We start from the raw sequence: 23038 nt of genomic DNA on the forward strand, positions 1-23038 counted from the left end.
CTATCCAAGCTTTCTTGGTGTCACTGAAATACTTTCTATGCTATTGAGTCGGCTGCCTCAGTTTCCTGTCCTGCAAAACAAAAGGTTTGCATGAGATGGTCTCCAGGACTCCCCTGCTCCTCCAGACTCCTGCCGCTCCTGATGCTAGGAGTTGGTGGCCAGATCTTAGCCCACGGAAGGAAGGAGCCTGTGCTGGGAGAAGGTGTGGGAGATGCTGAGGCACCCTCTTCATGAATTGGAGATACACTGTTCCTTAGGGTGGATTTGGGGCGCTGTGTTACATTTTAAAAGTTACCCACCCACTGTTCATTCAGCCAGTGCTTGCCTCACTGAGTCACGTGCGGGGCTTTAGAATTAGGAAGTAGGCTGAGGAGTAGCCTCTGCCTCCCACCGATCCACCTCTAGGGGGAGAGAGAGACAAAAACCATCAATTTTGAAATGCAAGTGGGAATTGGAACAGCTTGAGGCTTAAAACACACATTGGCGGGGAGGCCACCCCAGAGTCCCCCACACAGTGGCTCCCAGGAACGTGCATTTCTAAGAAGTCTCCCAGATGATGCTGATGCTGCTGGTTCATGAGGGCCATGCTTTGAGAACCAAAGATCTCAAGAATGACCTTGGGCACAGGGTGCTGGACTCTCATGATGATGTGCAGCACGCCAGGGCGGCTGTGAGGGGAGGCTGAGGCTGGCGGGTTCTATTCCATAGGAGAAAAGGACGGCTGCACCGGACTCCACAGGCTGCCAGGGATGGCCACGGCGCCCTCTGGCTCTCCAGCATGCATGGCCTCAAACTGAGGGGAACGTAACAGCTCACAGGCACCCCTCAACCACGAGGGCACAGGAGGTGATGGATTAAACTTCCTCTTCAGTTCCTCTTAGGAGCAGTTCTACCCAGCTCCTGAGAAGGGGACCAGCTCCACACATGCCTATAGCAGCCTCTCCTCCTCTATTCACCTGCCCAGCCTCTACTCCTCTCCCTGGGAAGCCTTTCCAAATTCCCCATCTATACCACACCCCAGTCTCAGGGTCTGCTTTCTCAAAGGGTCCAGGCTTAGACAGGCTGCGAATATCCTGCTGAGAAATCTGAACTCTGTCCTGCAGAAAAAGCAAACAGGAGCTTTTCCAGAATTACAGCAACAACAATAACACTCTGATGAGCAAAAAGTTGCCACGGGGACACCAGCAGTGAGATGCGAACTTGGCACTGGGGAGAACCAGCCACTCAGGATAAGCTCAACCTTGTACGAAGACCTCTGCTGGTAAGCAATGGCTGGACATTCACTCCCTGGCCTGGCCACAGACTCTGTCCAAGCACATTGTGGGGAAATGTAATATTATTCCTAGGCAAAGATACCAGGACAGGCCAGCAGATTGCATGGTGGAAACAGTGAAATATCCAATGAAAGAACCACTGTGGAAATAAAGATGGGAAGCTGGAAAGGAAGAAAATATTTTAGAAAGAAAAAAGAACTGTGGCTAGGAAAGGAGGGGCAGGTTGTTCTTCGCTGAAATGGTTCATTTGTAAAGGAGGACAGCCTGGTGAGGCTGGAAGACCACCAGTCCAGGAAAGGTAACTCTCCTTGGTTTTACAGGAAGAAAGTAGAAGCCAAAGAGCACGTTAGTGCCTGCCCTAAGAAAGCAAGAGGACTTTGGGAGTTGGCCTGGCAGCAGTTTGAGAAAGGCGCGGTGGTGGTGTGTTGGTTAATGGGAGGAGAGCTGGGGAACGTCCCGGAGGGCATAGCTGAGGGGTCTGTGCATCGGGGGAAGGCAAGGCCAGGAAGGAAGGAAGCAGCAGCTGATCCATTTCCAGGGGCAGACACATTGCACTCTATTTGGTGATGTGTGCCCTGTGCTACCATACCCTCTCCCAGCTCCAACCTTCAGTAAAACTCTGCTAAACACAGACTCTTTTTGTTAAAGACCCCACGGGGAAATGAAAGTGTCCTATCAGCATGGGGTTGAGCTGGGAAGAAACAGCCTAGGTGCAAAGTGTTGGAACTGGTGTGAGTGTGTGTGTGTGTGTGTGTTCAGAGCTAGGAAGAAACAGCCTGGGTGCTGACTGTTGGAACTACTGTGTGTGTGCATGCGTGTGTGTGTGCGCACGTGTGCTAAACACTCCATGCAGAGAATGTTTGTTTATTCAGGGTTTGCTTTAATGTATGTGAATTTAAGACACGCGCATTATTTTCTCCTATTTAAATTTTTAAATAGGGCACTGCATCGATCACGGTTCAAAATTCCAAGAGCATGAACGAGCAGCGGGTAACATTCTCCTTCCCACACTGTACCCCTCAGACACCCACCTCCCCTCCTCATAGTGATACTGGTTCTTGCATCCTTCAAGGGATATTTTATGACTTTGCATGAAAAAAATTCACGCAAAAGCTTTTTTTTTGGCTGGATGCAGTGGCTCATGCCTGTAATCCCAGCTACTTGGGAGGCTGGGATGGGACCAGTGCTTGAACCCACGAGTTTGAGACCAGCCTGGGCAATAAAGCGAGATCCTGTCTTTAAAAAATAAAAAATAAATAAAAATTCAAATTTTAAAATAAAAATTTTTTCTACTGGTTTACTCAAATAATACCATACTCTATACACCACACTGCCAGACACTTCCATAAAACGATTCCAGGTGACTGTTCCCTATCAATCCATATGAGGGTTCTCATTCTTTTCCTGGGGTTGTGTGATAGTCCTCAACATGGATGTACCATAATTCATTTAAGCAGTCTTAAATTGACGGACATTAAGGTCATTTTCTAATTTTTGCTGCTACAATGAATAGTGAAATAATAAACTGGTATAATATATATTCTTAAATGTGCTTTTATGTCAAGGGCATGGATGATTTTTTTCCCCCACTAAAACACAGATGCAAATGAGCTGTCAAAAACATTGTTGTCATATGTATTGGATTCATAGGGTATACTTTATAAGAAAATGCTAATTATTACAGCTGGTCATAGCAGTTTTCAGAAACAGATCATGTAAATACTGAGTGACTTTCCGCCTCACTTGCCTCAGGACGGCCAAAACTAAGCGTGTTCGCTGAAAGCACTAAGCGCAGGGGGCACAAAACGAGGCACAACTGCTCGGCGAATTTAAGAAGCTCTGAAGGGCCGGGCGCGGTGGCTCACGCCTGTAATCCCAGCACTGTGGGAGGCCGAGGCGGGTGGATCACGAGGTCAAGAGATCGAGACCATCCTGGTCAACATGGTGAAACCCCGTCTCTACTAAAAATACAAAAAACTAGCTGGGCATGGTGGCGCGTGCCTGTAATCCCAGCTACTCAGGAGGCTGAGGCAGGAGAATTGCCTGAACCCAGGAGGCGGAGGCTGCGGTGAGCCGAGATCGCGCCATTGCACTCCAGCCTGGGTAACAAGAGCAAAACTCCGACTTAAAAAAAAAAAAAAAGAAGCTCTGAAGGTCGAATCAGGAAGCCTGGGTCTCATTCCTCACCCTGCCACGGTGAGCCTTTCAATAAAGTGGGGATGGTGATTCCTGCCCTACGGACCTGGCAAAGCGATTCCGAGGATAAAATGGGAAATTATTCACATATGTGTTTAACACAAAACGTGAAATCTCGTGTTATTCCTTTGTTGCCACAGTGCCGTGGGTGAAGGTCAGTAGATAATCTATCTATGGAATAAGTACTAAAATGCATTTTATAGAAGAAATGACACTGGACGTGACCATTTTAATTAAATGCACCGAATGGCAGCCCATATAGAGCAGAATGTTTTTAAACTCAACTACATAAAGAATCAGTGGGGAGACGGATCCCTACTGGCTGACCAGCACAACTTTGTTTTTTGGCTTCCTCACTACCTCCCATCTCATCTACAGTTATTAAAATCAAGTTTACTGCTGACAATCATGAACGGAGAGAAATCTGGAAACCACCCAAATCTGAGGGGCGGGTAATCTATTTTTGCCAGTTAATACTGTGTTAGTATTCTTGGATATGCAGGTAACACCATCTCTCTGGATTCACTTGGAAATGATCAATAAAACAAACAGGAAAACGAAATTTAAGTACTCCAGCAACTGAAATGCTGATGTGTCTGGGGTTGAGAAATATTAGGACACCTGCTCATTTCACTCATTAAAACCTTTAAGATGCGCCCTTACCAAAGTAAACAGGTAACAACCCCCCACATCCCCACTCTTCTCAGTGAAGCCATTAGAGTTTCTGGTCCCTCTTTTCTAGTCACTGACTCCATGGCAACGGTCTGCTGACCTGCCCTTAAGGGAAACAGAATCTCTGGCAAGGCTGAGACTTTTAATAATTCCACTTGTCAATACAGGTCAGAGAGAAATGGATGGATTCCTACCAAGTAACTTAACAAACCTACACACAAAATGAGTAGCCCCCAGCAAGTGACCAGGTCCAGTGTCCACAGCACCCCTTGGGACAACCAAAAGTCACATCATTAGTGTCCAAGAAAATCCACACCACCGACACCTGTCCATCAAACTGCTCAGAGAGTTTGGGTGTCTCCCTGCAATATTTTCCTGATTTACCTTTTCCCCAAAAGGCCAATGTGTATTGGGTGGCTCATTCAAAGTGATTATTAATTGGATTATTAATTTCCTCCACAATTTATTTTTGAGAAATAAATACAAAAATATCTGCAGAAGATGGCATATTGTGATGTACAAGTTTCCTGATAGGAATATTGTCCAGAAATATCAGTTCTGTTGACCAAACTTCCCTCTCGGGGGAGGTCAAGGATCTAGTAATATCATTTTCAATACCAAGGATCTCGACTCAGCCCTCCACCAAAGAGACACTCCTCCTGCCCACCTCTTTTCCTTGAGATGTTCTAGTGTGCAGCCTGCTGTTGGTAACAGATTGCCCTTTTGGTGGCTTTGCTCTCTGATTCAGAAATATAAACACTGCTTCAGAGATTTATTTTACAATTCATCTTCTGATTTGTCATGGCCGGGAAGGTCAGCTTTCATATTTTCTATTCTAAATTACTTTGGAACAGATTTTGCAAACAGACAAAGGAATGGCTTTGTGTGGACCGGAACAAACTCTGAAAGTTGGGACTCCAGTCCTATCGCTCTTTTGTTAAAATGTAAACAATCAGAAACCCCACAATTTCCCAAATCAATTATTTGGAAAAGAATAAACAGGTGCTTTGGAGACACTGGAGTTAAGAAAAGAAACTGGCAAATTATGTTTTCACAGGCCCAGCTGCTGCACTGATGTGGTTCTGTGGAAGGTTCTCCTAGGATCTGAAGCTCAATCAGCAAATCAACTGAGATCATCCCTGTCTCTGCCAGCGGGGCCATGGTGCCACTCACCCTCCTCCCATCTCAGGGCTTTCTGATGAAGCCCCTCTGCCAATGCCAGCGCCAAATCCATCAGCTTGAGGCTCCTTTGCTTCCCACTGACACTGGCTGACAGGAAGCCCGTTCCAATTTAACCAGGATTAGCGACCTCTGGAAGGAACAGTGTGATGGGACTGCACCTCCTATCCGCTTATTTCTATCTGTCCCAGCCCTAGTGTGCCTAAGAAGCCGGGCTCAGCACAGACTCCACAGGGGCTGAGTGCCGTGGCTGGCTGTCACTTTCTTTCAGTGGGAAACTGATAGGACCAGGCAAAGCAGATGGTCTTTCAAGGGGCACATCCCAAAAATCTGCTAGCAAACTCTGGTGGTGGCTTTCAAACAAACAGCTACTTACTGGATAGGAAAATCAGATCTCCGCGGCCACCTCCTGCCACAATCCCCCCTGCCTGCATACTTGCCCACTTAAGAGATTTTAATCCTCGGCGAGACATAATAACTTTGTCTGGGGCAAAGGACAGCTTGTCTTTCTAAGCTTCCTAGAGATAGCCACGTTCCCATATCTGTCAGTGAAATGCTCCCATATCCGTCAATGAAACCTGTTATCTAGGTAAGACCACCTTCAGGAAACCTGATCTATAAATCATGGGCAGTCAGCCAGTCCTAAGAGAAGCAAATATAAATACCACGTATCTGGCCGGCTGGGTGGAACTAAAGATGGAGCCAGTGTCACTTCAAATGGCAACTGAAAATATGTTTCATCCTAACACATTGATGGAGGGGTTTTTTTTTTTCTTTCAAACTCCAAATAAACCCACCAATGACTGTTGGTAGAAGCCCTGGCTCTGACTGTATAAATTTGAGCAAATCATCGAACATTTCTGGGCTTTATCTGTAAAATGAGGAGGCTGAGCTAGAAGATTTCTAAGGTCCCTTCGGCACTAAAATTCTAGAGTTCTTTGGGTGGGGGTGGGTCTCCTCTAACATTTCAGCAAACCGCATCGCTAGTTAACCCGCCTGTTGATTCAGCATGGACTAAACCGAGAGATGCTGTTTCCTCCCACGCAGCTCACCTTTTCCACCGCCGTGTGTTCTTCGTGTGTGACGTTTGTTTTTCTTGGTTCGTTTTTAGACCTGCTCAGCCTTCTGGATACTTTTTCTCTGAGTAGGGTGGCGTATCCAATGTGTTCATAGATGGGGTTAGTTGTCATTTTTGAAATGTATTCGGCAGCTTTTGTTTCTATGTACAGTGTTATCAAGCCATCTGTCACTAGATCGTGAATCGACTCAAACCTCTTCTCGCCCACGAAGTGTTTCCCGTCGTGGAAGAGCCTGTAGTTTAAGGTCTGGTTTCCAAACCTGCCCACGAGACAAGGAGGGATTACAACCACGTGAGAAACAGGCACAGTGTGGAGTGATAAGAGCAGCTAACATTTTTTGAATACTTCTTGTATGCCGGGCACAGGACTAAGCCCTTGATGAGATTTTCTTCCCCCTGATGATCACAGAGACCCTTTGAGACGGTACAGCGGTTATGCCTGTTTTACCGTGGAGGTGACTCATGCTTGAAGAGATGGGAGTTCCTGCTTGAGTTTACATGCCTGGGATGAGGCAGGGGTGGGGCTTCAATCCAGGCCGTCACATAGAGTCGTTTGATCCCAGAAATCACTAAGGGCATTGTTAGCATCCTTCTCATTTGTAACAGTCAGAGGGTAATGCCTGATTTACACCTACGTTACTTATACATTTACTTAATGGGAACCAGCTCTCCCCGATACCTGGCAATTACCTCTGCAAGGGACGCTCTGTCCCTGGTTCTGACGCCCCCGTTATTGCATCTTTACCACCCCCGCAGCAGAGCGCCCCATGCCTTCCACCCCAGGTGGTGCAGTGGAGGGGAAGCAGTAAGCCGTGCTAAAGTCCCTGCTGGAGCCACTGCCGGTGTCCCCACAACATAATCCACAGGGTCCCTCCTCTCTGGGCCCCGGCCTTCCATCTACAGCCCCTGCTTGATTCCCCGGTAGAACTGCCAGCTTCTGCTGTTGAAGTGCTAGGAAGACAGGAAAGTATTCTGCATACCTAGAAGGCGTGATACAATCGCTGTTTAAGTTCATCCTCATAATCACATTATTTAAGATATGTGGTCGCTATACTACAACTTGGAAAGTGTCATCGCACAGCCGTAATATGGAGATGGTGCATCGAACACACCATTGTGGGCCTGGGAAGTGATTCCACGGACACCATTCCCTCTATGGAGAGAGGGCTTTCCAGTTACGAAGAGTTCACAAACGAACTTTTGGAAGATAATTCAGTTCTGAAACTGGATACCTTCCCTGAAACATACAGGGCTGCGGTGAGGATCAAATGACAGAAAATATTTGATCAAGGTTTGAAAAGTGCCACAAATGCACTTTCTCGTGTTGTGATGTTTAATACTTGTGATTTTGTGGTAAAGGCTCAGTAGAGCCTGTTCTACCGGCTCGTTGGCCTGAAGGGTTGTGACTGCCCTCACAACAAGTTCCTGGGGTCAACAAGGTAATCCTTGAGAGAACCCCGTGAGCAAATGCAGGTCTTGTGAGGTCTGTGTGAGCAAGGCCAGGTGAAGGAGCCCTTCCTTCGACGTGGGCTGCTGGGAGCTGAGGTAGAGACCCCGCAGCCTCGGCCAGCTAGATGGTGCAGGCGGAGGCGGCTGTAGAAACACCAGCTTTCCAGATGGTTCCCTAGTTTACCGTGTGTCCATCATCAGAGCCCCAGTGTCCACGCATACTGATAGCATCTGTGGCTGAGGAAATGTATGCAGCCTCTGATATACTGCGGGTGCTTCAGAAACAAGTGAAGATACCAAGTAAGGCGTAGGGAGCATTACCCTCTGACTTTCACAAATCAGAAGGATGCTGACAATACTCTTAGTAATTTCTAGGATCAAATGACTCCATGATTGTTTATGGTAGCGGGTTTCTGTTTGGGATGATGAGAAAGTTCTGGAAATGGATTCGGAGATGTTTGCACAACATTGAGAACGTGCTTAATGCCGCTGAATTTTACAATTAAGAATGGTAAAAGTGAGGTGCAGTGGTTCATGACTGTAATCCCAGCACTTTGGGAGGCTGAGACAGGCAGATGGCTTGAGCCCAGGAGTTCAAAACCAGCCTGGGCAACATGGCGAGACCCCTTCTCTAAAAAACAAACAAAAGAACAAACAAACAAAACTAGCCAGTCATGGTGGTGTGTGCCTGTGGTCCCAGCTACTCAGAAGGTTAAGGTGAGAGGCACTTGAGCCTGGCAGGCGGAGGCTGCAGTGAGCCGTGATGGTGCCACTGTACTGCAGCCCTAGTGAGAGAGTGGGACCCCCTCTCATAAAATAAAAATGGGAAAAACGGTGAATTTCAGGTTATGCATATTCTACTATAATTCTTAAAAATGGGCAAATATCAGTGAAGCCACTTGTACAGCAATGAAAACAAGGAATGAAATGCGCCTCACCTGAGAGCCAGCGTGTAGCATCCTGGTTGCCGCTGGCTTTCTCTAAGGATGTAGGCGCCCTCCACACCTCCGAGAAGCTCATCCGCCTGCTCCCGGGAGATGATCCCGTGAAACCTGAAGGTGCAAGACCATCGTTGCTCTGAACAGACCACATACAGAATAAGGACCACAAAGAACTAGCTTTCAAAGGATGGCGGGGGCACCCAGAATCAACAGCCCACCCAGCAGGGTGAAGAGGGGAGTGACTGCCGCACATCTCGAGTGAATTGAAACCACCCCTCACATGCACCAAACCCAAGTATTCAAACAGGCAAACCAAAGGAAGCATGCCCAGCCCACTTGGCTTTCTGCTATTGTCTTTGCCCTCAAGTTGAAAATGAAAGTTGAAACAAAAAGCCAGGCTACATACCGCCCTCGATTTTTTTTAACCATGGGAAATAACAGAAGAGCAATTACCAATTTAGCTCTCCGCTCAAACAGAGAACTGTGTGTTATCCTAATTGCAAGTGGACATTTATTGATTAGCAACCTGCTTGCTTCAGGTGCAAGATGGTGTTAATTTTAGAGGCTCATTTTCTGGCAAGAGCTAGCTATAATCAACAGTCTTCTGTTCTTTACATTTTGAGAGCAGTAGCTTATGGATATCTTAGAAAAATGTACCTGTTTTTCTTTTTTAAAGATAAATTTATCTTCTCTACCATTTTAAAACCCCTACACATGCATGTGGAAAATGTGGCGTATCTGGGAAGGTTGCATGCTTGGCCCATGATTACTCTGACGTGGAGGCAGTTGTCTGAGGCCCAAAGAGTGGACAGCGACTCCACGGAGGAAGAGGGAGAGTTGAGAGTTGGGTCAGGAACAAGCCCACTTTCCCTGCTGCCTTTAAGCAAAGACAGCTGCTCCTCTCACAGGACTGGAGGTTTGATCAATCAGTATTTCATGAAAAGTGGGGCACACTGGGTTAGGGAGTTAGGTCAGTGACAAGAGACTCCAAGCTTCTGGGAGAGGAGCAATACCTTTTTCTAGGATTACCCAACCTTGGAGAACTTTGGAGAATACATCAGAGAATAAACTTTCTGGACAGAGAAAAACTCTACTTTCTTGAAAGGAAAAGGAGGAAAGGGAAGTCAGCTAGACAAGCTTTCTTTTGTATCTTCCCCAGGAATGCAAAGATTAAGTTAGAGTACAAATGTAGAAGGATAACATTTTTTAAAGTGCCTATCACAATATTTATTTTTTAACTCCCTCTATCCATAAAAAACAGGCCTTCCAGGCTGAAGCTTCTGTCCAAGGAAAGTGAGGTCAGAAGCAGCCTGTGGCTTTATGTTTCAAAATTGGTTTTTAAGGGTCCTCGGCAGTGATGTCCTGGGAGAAAAAGGCTTTCTGGCTTCCCAAATTTTGATTTTAAATCTCAAGAGCTGATGCCTGGAGGTCTTTGAGCAATGCTCTTCTGAGTGAGGATGAATGTTCTGTGACATAACAGTGAGCCCTCCTGCCTCCCCAAAAGACCAGCATCCCTGGTTCTGGTGGGAGGGATTGAGGCAGAGCCCAGTCTCAGGGGGTCTCATTGGCCCTGCCAACAGAAATGGATTGGAACCGGGAGGCCAGTTTATTGGGGCCTGGAGCAGAGGTGTTGGGGCTTTAATGGTGAGGCCACTGGACCTGGGAACCTTGTGGAGTAGCCTCCTGTGCGGCCTGAGCCAGGTAAGAGAGGGCGGGACACATGGCCTGGTAAAGAGCTCTAGGGGCAGCCTTGCGGATGGGTTGGGGGGCAGCAGTGAGTGTGGGGGCGGATGGGGGGCGGGGAGGGACATACAGCAGGAGAGTGGGAGGGGCAGACAGCACTGCAAAATATTCCCACACGGAAGTAGAAAAGACAAAAGCTGGGATGTCAAAGGCACAACTCGTGGGCCAGAGTAACAATAGCAGGACAGGCACACACAGAGGAGAGCGCAGGGACCTGCCCCAGGTCACTCTAGGAGAAGGCGGAGTCTCTAAACAAAGGCAGGCAACTCAAAAGCAGCCAAGTTCTTTTTTTGTTTCTTTTTGAGACAGAGTCTCACTCTGTAGCCCAAGCTGGAGTGCAGTGGCTCGATCTCGGCTCACTGCAACCTCTGCCTCCCAGGCTCAAGCGATTCTCATGCCTCAGTCTCCTGAGTAGCTGGGACTACAGGCGTGTGCCACCATGCCCAGCTAATGTTTTGTATTTTAGTAGAGATGGGGTTTCACCACATTGCCCAGGGTGGTGTCCAACTCCTGAGCTCAGGCGATCCGCCTGCCTTGGCCTCCCAAAGTGCTGGGGTTACAGGTGTGAACCACTGCATCCGGCCAAAAGCAGCTTCTGTTTCTTTCTTTTCAATTCTTGATTTTGATAATGCATACTTTTTCCATTTTTATTTTAAATTGTATATATTTATGGGAAACGTGTGATATTTTGATACATAAGTACAATGTATAATGATCAAATCAGGGTAAGCGGGATGCCCATTTCCTCAAGCATTTATTGTTTCTTTATGTTGGGAACACTCAAAAGCGTCTCTTAGCTATTTTGGAATATACAATAAATTGTTTTAACTATAATTAACTTACTGTGCTATTGAACACTAGAACTGAAGTTTCTAGAACTGAAGTTTTAATTCACTTGAATTGGCAAGTTTAAGTGATTGACAGCGTCAGACATATGGTGACAAGAACTAAATTAAATTCAATCGTTCAAAAGAAGAAAATGACAATTCTGTGTACCTGAAGACCCAGTCTGTGGCCTGTCATCCCCTTTATGCATGGTTTTTAAAAGTCTAAATATCTGCAATCCATAATATCTAATAATTAGTGAGATTGCAACTTTGTAAGAAAAAAGCAAGCATGCACAAAGACCAGAAAGATGAAGGGAAAAGTTTGGCAATTCTCTTTTATGGTGGGACTATGGGTATCTTTCATTTTCTATTTTCCTTTATTTTCTAATTTTTCCAAGTTAACAGGTATTAATTTGTTAATTTTGTTTTTTGATGCAGGGTCTCACTCTGTTGCCCAGGCTAGAGTGCAATGGTGTATTTGACCTCCTGGGCTCAAGTGATCCTTCCACCTCCCACCTATGGTCCTGAGTAGCTGGGATCATAGGCATGTGCCACCATACCTGGCTAATATTTGTGTTTCTTAAAGATAGAGGGTCTTGCCATGTTGCCCAGGCTGGTCCTAAACTCCTGAGCACAAGTGATCTGCCTGCCTTAGCCTCCCAAAGTGCTGGGACTACAGGCGTGAACTGCTGTGCCCAGCCATAATTTATTAACTTTTTAAAAATGAAAGGAACACCTGTGCATAGCAGAAAATTCCAATTTCAAAAGTTGAAGGTACAGAAGAACTAAAAATGCAAACGGTATAGAAGTAAAATTCCTCTCTCCTGAAAGGTATCCATTGTCAGTAGTTTCCTATGATTCCTTCTAGGAATAAATGTGTATGTGCATTTCCTGAATGGAGCATGTATTACTTTTTAATTGGAAGAAAAAAACACCCTTCATTAAAAAAAAATAAAGGGAAACACAGAATTGGAAGGTTTTAGGCTAATTTCTGCCTAATACAAGATGTTCCTTTTGGTGGTTAAGAAAACACTTCCTTAGTCTCAAGCCTCTCACTATATGTTTTACGTGAATTGAGGGTGGAATATGAGAGCTAAAAAGTTTTTCAACAGAACTTTTCCACAAAAAGAAAATTGCATACGGTGGCTCAAGCCTGTAATCCCAGCACTTTGGGAGGCCGAGGCAGGTGGATCACGAGGTCAAGAGATCGAGACCATCCTGGTCAACATGGTGAAACCCCGTCTCTACTAAAAATACAAAAAATTAGCTGGGCATAGTGGCACGTGCCTGTAATCCCAGCTACTCGGGAGGCTGAGGCAGCAGAATTGCCTGAACCCAGGAGGCGGAGGTTGCGGTGAGCCGAGATTGTGCCATTGCACTCCAGCCTGGGTAACAAGAGCGAAACTCCGTCTCAAAAAAAAAAAAAGAAGAAAGAAAGAAAGAAAATCGCATAATACACAGTTCCTTTTGGAATTCACGTGCCAAAGTGTATATGGTAGATTGTCATTTTCTTCTCTTTTTAAAAAATTAATTGTGCTGTCTTCCAGAAAAAAACAAATAAGCACATGGAGGAAAAAAAGTCATACTACAACACAGATTAGACAGCAGGGGCATGGGGTGGAGAGGAGCGGAGGACAGGGCCCCCAGGCAGGCATTCCAGAGGTGCTGGTCAAATTCCCAAGGCACTACAAGGAAGGTTCTGAAATGCAGCTGTGGCAATTAGGAAGGGGCACTGGGCCGGGACCACTAAGAGGGTCATTAATCATGAAGATCAGGCTCTGATGGGGAAGGGAATAAGAGGAAGGTTTGGGATTGGCTGGGAGAGCTTGGAAGGTAGACTCAAAAGAGACTTTGCCTCACAACGCCTCCAGGTTGGAAGCAAAGTGAGTGACGCATCTCCTCTCCCCTGGACTGTTCTGCCTGCCCTCTGTGATGTATTCTACACACCACAGGCTTAGACTGTGAATTATTTTTATGGTCATGCGAATTTGCTGGGCAGTAATGAAATGAAACGAGCTGAAATTAAGAGTAAAATGGAAAGGGGAGTGTGAAGGCAATTTGGCCAATATACCCCAGCCAACAGAAATCATCATTTGGGTTTTATGAGATGGCAGGGAAGTGGGATGGCTATCCTGATTACTGCACCGGGGTACACCAAAGTCAGGATCTCAGATACAATGTATGATCTTGGACACCCCTAACATTTCTATTATGTTGAGGTAGAAAGTGAAATAAAACACTAACAGAGAGCCTCCCTTATGAAAAATGCTGCCTTGCATTTCAAGTACTTGCCAGGCACTCGGGAGCTCTTTTGTGTTGTGAAATGCAGCACAAGATGCTCTCCCTCCCACATTAATGGAAACCAAGCACTCAACTGTTATAAAAAAATTAATCCAAAGGAGTCTGATTGCATTTATTCTTATCATTAAACTCTTGCACAATAGACATATGTGACCATATATTAAAAATTCTTAATATTTAAATGGCACACGAAATGACTACTTACTAAATTATTAAAACAAAGAATAGTATAATACGTACTCTCTTCCATAATATTTTGGTCTGTTTTCCACCTGTATTAAAAAGAAAAAAAATTAATAATGCATTTGAATTCAAATCAGCTAGACAAAAATGCTACTCAAATAAACAGAACTAGGGTCCTGGTGGGAATTTTGTTACAGATTGTATTCTCCAAATCAGAGATCCATGAAGCTCTGGAGTTAATTAGCACATTTCAGTATCAGGTAGGAATGATCTAGAATCACCACATCTCCAATCAATAGGCTCATTTCCCACCCAAACCCAATCACCCAAGAAGAGATTTTCAACAAAAACAAAGTGATGCTTATTTTAGTATTAAGGAATTTGCAAGGATATTAGAAAGTTTCATCTTGAAGGATAAAACAACTACTTTCTGTCATGAATAAAACATAAGCATTTATTTCACTCCATGCCTAATTGTTTTTATGTATTTATAATTAAAACAAGGAGTCTACCTGGATTAAAAAATAAAGCAGGCTTAACTTGATTACGTTCCACATAAAATCAATATTCTAACATTCTTGTTTTTTCAACACGTGGCTAACGAGCTGAAATTCATTTGACACCAGAGGTGCAGGATAGAGAGAACAAGATTTATGACTTGAATAAACACAAACATTCCAGAAAGGGTTTTTCAATCACAGCTTTAGCCTTGAGGTTATCACATTTTTCTCACATATATGATCATCTACTTTCATAAAAGCTTTCTGTTCTCATGTTGTGATGTTGGAGTTGGTGAGAAAGTAACATGAATTCTCACGTTCAGCTTTTGTTCTTCTCACCTAACCCCAGGGACACTTGAAATATAGTAAAGCCACATTAAGTTGTGGATTTGTATGAATGGTTATATGTACGACAGCAAGTTTATGTTGTTTCACTGTTGTAGACTATGAGCTTGGCAGCGATTTTATTCACAGTCATTTCAACTACTAGAGTCACATTCCTAGAATCAAATGGACAGTTTTCGCAGCAGGGCTCAGGGACAGACACAGTGGCAGGATTTCATGACACGGGGCAGTGTCCTGGCCTAGCTCCATCCTCCAAGGGATGCAGATCTGAGTAGGTAGCAGGACACTAGGAACTAAGGGAAAAGGATCAGAAGGGAAGAGCTGGGCCTTGGGGGATCACACTCACAATGCTGCCTAGGACGAGCCTTGCTGGTACAAAACTTGTCATCTAGACACTTCTATATATGTGCTCACTCTTCTGTGCATTTTACACCTGAAAATTACTCAACCAAGCAGGACATCCATAACTTAATCTTCAAGGTTCAAAGCCTGCTCGGTGTCATTTGTGAAGGAAGATTTAAATAGTATCATTAATAGAAGCAGAAGGTGTGTAAAATGGCACCTAGTTATCTGATATCCTTTCTGTAAATGATGTGTGCCATTATTCTACAGGCTGGTAAGCTTTATAATGAGAGTTGAACATTTTGTCATTTATATCATTCTTTTGGCTTTCTAAGTTATTTTTAGTTTCTACTATTACACATATGTGACTGTAAAACCAACAAGCCAGAGAAGAAATTTAGGACTAAAAAAGCCAATGAAACCTGATGATATATAATAGCAAAATCTCCATTCTTTGAGAGGTGATATTCCAAAATTTAAAGTGATTCTCTATATATGAGGCCAATTTTTTATTTCCATCTTTTTGGCTGAACCATAGCACAAATTTGCAAACTCTGGGTGTAGCTCTCAACCCTATTCCCTTCCTGTATCTTCTTATTTCCCTAAAAGAGAAAGAGTTACTAATCTAACTTCCCAGATGAGCAGCCTGGTAATAGAGCCTACTACTGCCTCTTGGCATGCAGGTAAATAGTTAATAAATACTCAATTTAATTGATTCTTAACAAGCTAACAAATTGCTTTCAGTTCATCAACCAATCATAAAAATATACAGCATGCTTATTATGTTCGGGGGTCTATGCTCAGGCCAGCCATTGTGCATGAAGTAATGACCTCGCAGGTGCAGAGAGGAAAGGTATGAGGCGCTCAGGGGTGTTCTGCACTTGCAGCAGAAGGGAAATGCTTATGGAGAAATCTAACATAGAACCCCAGAGGGAAGTTGATATTCAGGGTGCCTTGAAGGATGCCAAATAAGATTCTGCCCAGAGGCGAGTTTGATCCAAATGAGGGACAAATCTTCCGTGTATGAAAACCACTAGAAAATAAAAGAAGAGCCCTGAATTGTATGGGATATTAATATATGATTCCTTATATATCTGAAATTTAAATGTAACTAGGCATCCTGGTCCCTCCCTCCCTCCCTCCCTTCCTTCCTTCCTCCCACCTTCCCCCTCCCCTTCCCTCCCCTCCTCTTCCTTTCCCTCCCTTTCCCCTCCCTTCCTTTTCTTTCCTTCCTCCCTCCCTCCCTCCCTCCCTCCCTCTCTCCCCCACTCTCTCTTTCTTTCCTAAATCTGGCAACCCTATATAGGGGAGAGGAAAGACAGAAATAAGAGAGAGTAAAGACAGAGGATGTGGTTGGCATCTGATCACTGCTTCTACTGGCCGTTTTGTTAGCAATCCAATCTCTCTTTCCTTTTTTTGTCTCTGAAGCTCTTAAAGAAAATATATGTGTCTAGTGTCCTTGTGAATGTCAGAGAGAGAGAGAGAGAGAGAGAGGGAGAGAGAGAGAGACTGAAATCAAAAAAACAAAATCCTCTTCTTTTTGTAAACTTTTTGCTTACAGGTGTCTAAACACAGTCTCTATTTCTATATTCCACTAAACTTTAAACCAGTCAAGAGCTTAATGTTTAAGTTAAATGATGCTAGACAAATCATACAATGTCCACATTTCTTCAAGGTGGATAATACTGGATCCTCAGATCCAGACAGAACAGGTGGCTGGGGGATAGGGCTTGCAGGGACAAGGGCCTGCCAAGAGACTAGGAACGGCTGTGCTGGACCCCAGCAGCGCCTTAGAGAAGCCTGACTCACTCCTGGGGCAAGGCTCCGTGTCAGCCATCAGTGGAAACCAGGACCCACCTGTGAAATTGAATTTGTTAAAGAAACTGTAGCTCTCAATTTCTGTTTCCAATTGTATGAGATTCTCTTTAGTAGGTGTGAAGGAGATAGGATAGTTGATAAATAAAAGGTAAGGCAACTCAGAAGATCTTGCATTCTCATTGAAAACTATGTTTGTTAAAATCAGGCAACTTAATAAAAAAATTTAGGCGGTCACATGTATTCAGAAAGGAATGGAAAATGCAATATATCCTGACATGAATGAAGGTTGGTTCTGGAGCTTCCCTGCCACTGTGATTATCCTAGAACAGCAGCTGCAGCTGGTCAATCCATCCCCTGGTGAACCTGGCCTTTGTGAATATGACTGACAGCTGTCAGATCTGCCATGTCTGCTTTTGGGATTTAGTGCTCCGGGTCCAAGAAGTGAAAGCAACTCAATCTTTTTAAGAGAAAGAAAATATGTAGTCATGTTAGATGGATTACTAGATCCTCTAATATTGGGTCCTTAGATGATCCAGCTGGCTCAAAGAGGGACCCCTCTCTTTACAGAAGGAGAGCACCAGGTAGGAGGTCACTGAGTGAGAAAACATACGAAATGGGTCCTTCCTAAGGCACAGGGGGTTTCAGTGTATGTGGTGTGACCATGCAGAATGATGGCTGCTTCTTTTTAAAAATAACACTGAACATTTTATTCTAAATAAGCGTCGTCTACAAGGAAATAGTCCCCCTAGTAGGCACAATACTTGCCATTTATGTCTCTGTTGACCAGAACATTTTTGGAATTTCTCTTTTGGAACTACCTAAGATATACCACCCTTTCTTGTGAATATCCTTAAAGGTACCTTTCTCAAAGTGTGGACTGGTCATTCAAAACGGAAACTTCAAGATGCTTGTTGAAAACTGCAGACAGGATCCCCATGTCGGACCAGCTGAGCCAAAATTACTGAGGGTAGGGATATGATGTGTAATTTAATCAAGCCCCCTCGATGATTTTAAAGCATATACTAAAGTCAGAATCACTTTATGCAGAAACATACATATATTTGTGTTCTTTTGAGCATGGATTTGAGAGAATACCTCATTTCAGCAAACAGGCATACATTATTTGGAGTCAAGGCCAGTAAGTAAATGAGGCGAGTGATCAAACTAATACATTTGAGACAAAAATGAGGCATGATCATAAGATAATAAGACTCTCACTGTGACTTGCACTGAAGGAATTTTAGAAGAGACGTTCCCAACATGCTCTGAGCAATGGGAACTTGGCAGAAATCAAAGCAGAGCTTCCCAAGATGGGAAGGGACCATGCTCATGTAACAGATGTGTTAAAATAACATCTATGTTATGACTTTATAGTTATATCTCAAGTATAATTAAATTGTTAGCACTGTGACTACTGGAGATGGGTTCAGCCTTGTCCCTACTATCCACAGTCCACACATGGTGCTCCTATATATGTGAGGCTATGCCAATGTTATGCTTTCAGCTAATGGTCTCATCGCCCAGTGTTCATCCTCTGCACTCATCAAACCAAATGACTTGCAGTTCTACAACTGTATGCCCTCTGATATGCCCATCATTTTTATGTGATCTTATTTTAAGATCCTGAATTCTCTCCTTTTTTTTTTTTTTTTTTGAGAGGGAGTCTTACTCTGTCACCAGGCTAGAGTGTAGTGGCGTGATCTCAGCTCACTGCAACCTCCCACGCCCAGGTTCAAGCGATTCTTCTGCCTCAGCCTCCCGAGTAGCTGGGATTACAGGTGCGCGCCACCACAGCCTGCTAATTTTTGTATTTTTAGTAGAGACGGGGTTTCACCATGTTCACCAGGATGATCTCGATCTCTTGACCTCATGATCCACCCGCCTCAGCCTCCCAAAGTGCTATGATCACAGGCGTGAGCCACCACGCCCAGCCCAGATTATTATGTGGGTTAAGAGGGCAGGCTCTGGACTTAAACTGCCTTGCCTTGAGGCCAGATCTGTGGGAATTTAAGCAAGTTATCTATTTCTATATTCCTTAGTTTTCTTATGTTTAAAATGAGAATGATATTAGAAGTACCTGCTCATGGGGTTGTTGTAAGACCTAATGAATAAATACGTGTAATATGCTTGCAACAGTGCCTGGCGCAGACGCCCAGGCATTCGTTATGAGCTATTCCTGGGATTCAGAGAAGGTCTCCTCTGTACAGAAGGCAGGCTTAGGCCCATCCTTTGCTGTGTTCTTAGAGCTCCTTTTACGTATCTTCATTAGAAAACTTATCTCGCCGTATTTTAAATATGTATTTGCCATGTTTTCCCTAACTGTTCCGTGGAGCCGCAATTTTGTCTGCATCATTCACGTCTTTCCAGGATTTCTCACAATGTCTGTCACAGGGTAAATGCAGCTACCTTTTGTTATCTGAGTCTAACCCATTCCTAAAAAATGTGTAGGGCAGCAAAGCTCCAAACAGCAAGAGCCCATATTCCATTACTTTACATAGAAAAAAAAATTCATTTTTGGAGCATGCAAAAATATCTGTTTTCCAAACATTACTAAAATGCTCCTAAATAATTATCTGACAATCTAATAACAATCTTTTCACAATATAAAACATTTAAAAACCAATTACCTAATGGTTTAACACTTAATGCAGTAATGAGGAGGTATATTTGTGCACAGTCTACAGCTGAATAAATAGGAATTTCATTAGCCTTCTATACTGAGCATGTATTATAATAAAAATAAATAATGCAGTGATATTACCAAAGATTTGAAAGTTACTATCTAATTGGACCTGAGTTGGTAGTGCTCCTGGGCTCCTGGCCTAAACAAATACTGAGGGCTAAACCCTCAGGGAAAAGGCAGGGAAATTACAGATATAATGCGCTATATGTTTAAACATGCCGCTGATCAGGAGAACACAGCTCTGAGAGAAGCCCACCCTTCGTCTTTCAGCACCCTGCTACTCAGAGTGTGACCTGGGGTCCAGCAGTATTGGCATCACCTTGGAATTTGCTAGAAATGTGGGCTCTGCAATTCTAAGGGGATTCATATATACATTAAAGTTTGAGAAGCTGCCACACATAAGAGAACGTGTCATAGCCGGTTTCTAATTGGGAATGTCTTTTAGCAAGTTCTGCTAGCAAATATTCGCATAGTGAGGATCTGGAAAATAAGAGTGCCTGTCCTCACTACATGTTTGCAGAATAAGACACAGAAGATGCATGTGGACCCTTGCCCATCAATCCGGCTACTGTGGGACTTCGAGTAGGTTACTAAACTCCTTTGGATCTCATTTTTCTCAATTTTCAGTAAAACTAGAGTTATAAAAATGGGTTATTTTAATAAGGCTGTTTCAAAGATTAGATGAGATACTGCATGTGAGACTTGGAACATCGTGGCAATAACTTCTCATTTATTGAGTGGCTACTCTGTGCCAGGAACAGTCCTGAGGGTTTCTCTCCTGTTGTCTCATTTAAGTCTCTAAACAGTGCTCCAAGGTAAGTGCGTACTATTATTTTACAGAGAGCCACTAAATAACTAGCATGAGGTCACAGAGCTAGTAAGTGGCCGAGCCTAGACTGGGACCACCCCTAAGAACTGTGCTTCACTCTTTCTTCAGCAGACACCCGTCAGGGCTAATGGCTTCTTTGTTGGCTCTCAAAATTCTACAGTTTGACAATTAGACTATCTAAATGGTCTTCAGTTTTCTTTGCTAGGACTCAACACGTTAAAATCTCTTTTGAATGAAGTGAATTCCATCAACGAATTAGCAAATGTGAACTTCAGAAAAATTTGCCTAGGGTGGAGTGATATTCGGGGGTCTCTCAAATATTCCTCTGTGATTTGGAATTACATGTATTCGCAGACTACCTGATTTATTTACCAATATATTTTTCAATTTTAAGGAAGACATCTCAGCATTTTGCAAAGCTTAAAAGAACAGTGGGGTGACAGCTGCACAGTGAGAGACAGGAAGCATAATCCTTAAATGAGTTTGCTTTATAGTCAGATTATCATTGCCTAGATAAACACAAGTTCCTTTATGTTCAACACAAAGACATTTACAGAATATTGTGAGTCCTCTGTAAACAAGGTTTCCAATTATTGAAAGAACAAAGCTTTTATAATCCCTCAGCAGCTGGTATATACTTAATAGAAATAATTTAAAAAGCAGCCTCCTACACAGGGCAGCTAGATGACTGGATTTTCTCAGAGATAGATCGAGTAGGGGAGAAAAGGCTTTTGATGGGGGGATTTGTGCTGGTGATACTGGGGCAATTTCATCCACAAAAAAATAAATATAGATAATTCCTTTTTAATTAGAAATGAAAGATCCCCCATTGAAACAGAGAGAAGAGAAAAGAAAATCCAAGTACTGAAATTTACACTCTTGTAGTCAAAGTACAGAGCATAGAATGAAAATTGAGCAGACTCTAAAATCTCCCATTTCTTTCCATTTAGAATCTAAGGCCTAATGTTTTCTTCATGGCATTTCTCTAACACTTCTGGAAATCTGATAGGGCACTAATGAGGCAAATTCCTTCCTGTCTTGATTAGAGAGTATTATAAAAATCCACTGGTCAGTCCTTCTGTAATAAATCTCCATAAAACGTGCCCAGTTGCTTTGCTAAGTTCTGTACATACACACAAGTTGGGTACTTAGCCACCTGATCTGAACATTCTATGAGTTTAGAAATGCAGATGAATAGATCACTGTAGGGGTACTCAGGACCAAAGCAATTCCCAATCATTTGGTTTATTTTCTGGCTTCAATTTTCCCCCAAAAATTTTCCAGAAATTGTGATTGAAATATCAGTGATAATACTGGAGCGAACAAAATGTAAAAGATTTTCTTTAGGCCAGTGGCTCTCCACTGGGAGGGAAGGTGATTCTGCTTCTCAGGGGACATTTGTCAAAGTCTAGGGAAGTCTCGTCACATTGTTCTCTGCTCAAAAGTCTTCACTGGTTCCCCAGTGCCACGTGGTCAAACCTACACAACTCAGCGGGATCTTCCCAGATCACCCTGCTTAAAAGTGGAATCTCCTCTCCTTGGCATACCTGTCCCTCTTCTTTGGTTTATTTTTTTCCTCATGACAGTTTTGACTATCAGGACTCAGGAGAGGGTACTACTGGCCTCCAGTGGGTAGAATCCAGGGATGTTAATCAATGTCACACAGTTCATGTGACAACCCCTACAACAAACAATTATCCCTCTCAAATGTCAGTAGTGCCAAGGTCAAGAACATCATTCTCAGTAAACTGACACAAGAACAGAAAACCAAACATGGCATGTTCTCACTCATAAGTAGGTGTTGAACAATGAGAACACATGGACACAGGGAGGGGAACATCACACACTGGGGCCTGTTGGGGGTGGGGGCCTAGGGGAGGGATAGCAGGGGATGAGGAGGTTGGAGAGGGATAACATTAGGAGAAATACCTAATGTAGGTGACAGGGGGATGAAGGCAGCAAACCACCATGACATGTGTATACCTATATAACAATCTGGCAAGATTTGCACATGTACCCCAGAACTTAAAGAGTGTGTGTGTGTGTGTGTGTGTGTGCATAAAGAAACTGCTTTAGGCTGGAAGAACTTTGAACTGTTAAGTATTCCCAAGGAAGGATATTAGAAACTTTTTTTTTAACCAAAAATGCAAATAAGTAACAAAAACTTTAAATACATTAAGTAAAATGGAGTAAAAGGAAGGCAGAAGGAAATATTTGGTTTTGATAACGCTGACATTTATAAAGGCAGCTTTTAAGAAAAGACAGTACTGGTGAAATACCTCTAACTACTCAAGAAAATAGATCAGATAAGTACAAAATGGAACAGACTAAAACGTCAATAAGATTAATAAGGGAACCTCCTCCCTCCCTGGAAAAATTTTAAAGAATGTTAAACTACAAAAAACACTATAGAGGAAATTTATTTCTTGGGAGTGACAGCCATGCTATGCATACATGTGAATTAATGTGTGAATCCCTCACTGCTATGGGACTCCACACCTCACAGCACGTAGCTTTGAAATTTGGGCTGGAAACAAAACTTCCACCACTCACAGCTTTCCCAGGTCACAGACTATGTCTCCAGAAGGAGGGGCTGAAGCACCGTCTAATGTCTGTCCAGTATGGGGCTCAGGGAAGTCCTGATTTCTCAGGGTTCTCTACTTAAGCACTATAGACAA

The 23038-nt window shown here is 43.7% G+C and overlaps 1 protein-coding gene across 2 annotated transcripts in view; it reads right to left on the minus strand.

Moving 5' to 3' along the window:
* The window catches only part of CHN2 (chimerin 2), a 318704-nt gene that overhangs the window by 106418 nt on the left and 189248 nt on the right, over positions 1 to 23038 (minus strand). For both annotated transcript variants that reach the window (XM_012447769.2, XM_012447770.2), the window contains exons 4-6: positions 13901 to 13932; positions 8787 to 8900; positions 6374 to 6659 (exon numbers count right to left, since the gene is read on the minus strand). In XM_012447769.2, the coding sequence (XP_012303192.1) occupies positions 6374 to 6659; positions 8787 to 8900; positions 13901 to 13932 (432 nt within the window). The remainder of the gene's footprint in view (positions 1 to 6373; positions 6660 to 8786; positions 8901 to 13900; positions 13933 to 23038) is intronic.

This window comes from Aotus nancymaae, unplaced genomic scaffold (genome assembly GCF_030222135.1).
Source record: "Aotus nancymaae isolate 86718 unplaced genomic scaffold, 86718_ANA_hifiasm-v0.15.2.pri h1tg000025l, whole genome shotgun sequence".
NCBI classification, from domain to species: domain Eukaryota; kingdom Metazoa; phylum Chordata; class Mammalia; order Primates; family Aotidae; genus Aotus; species Aotus nancymaae.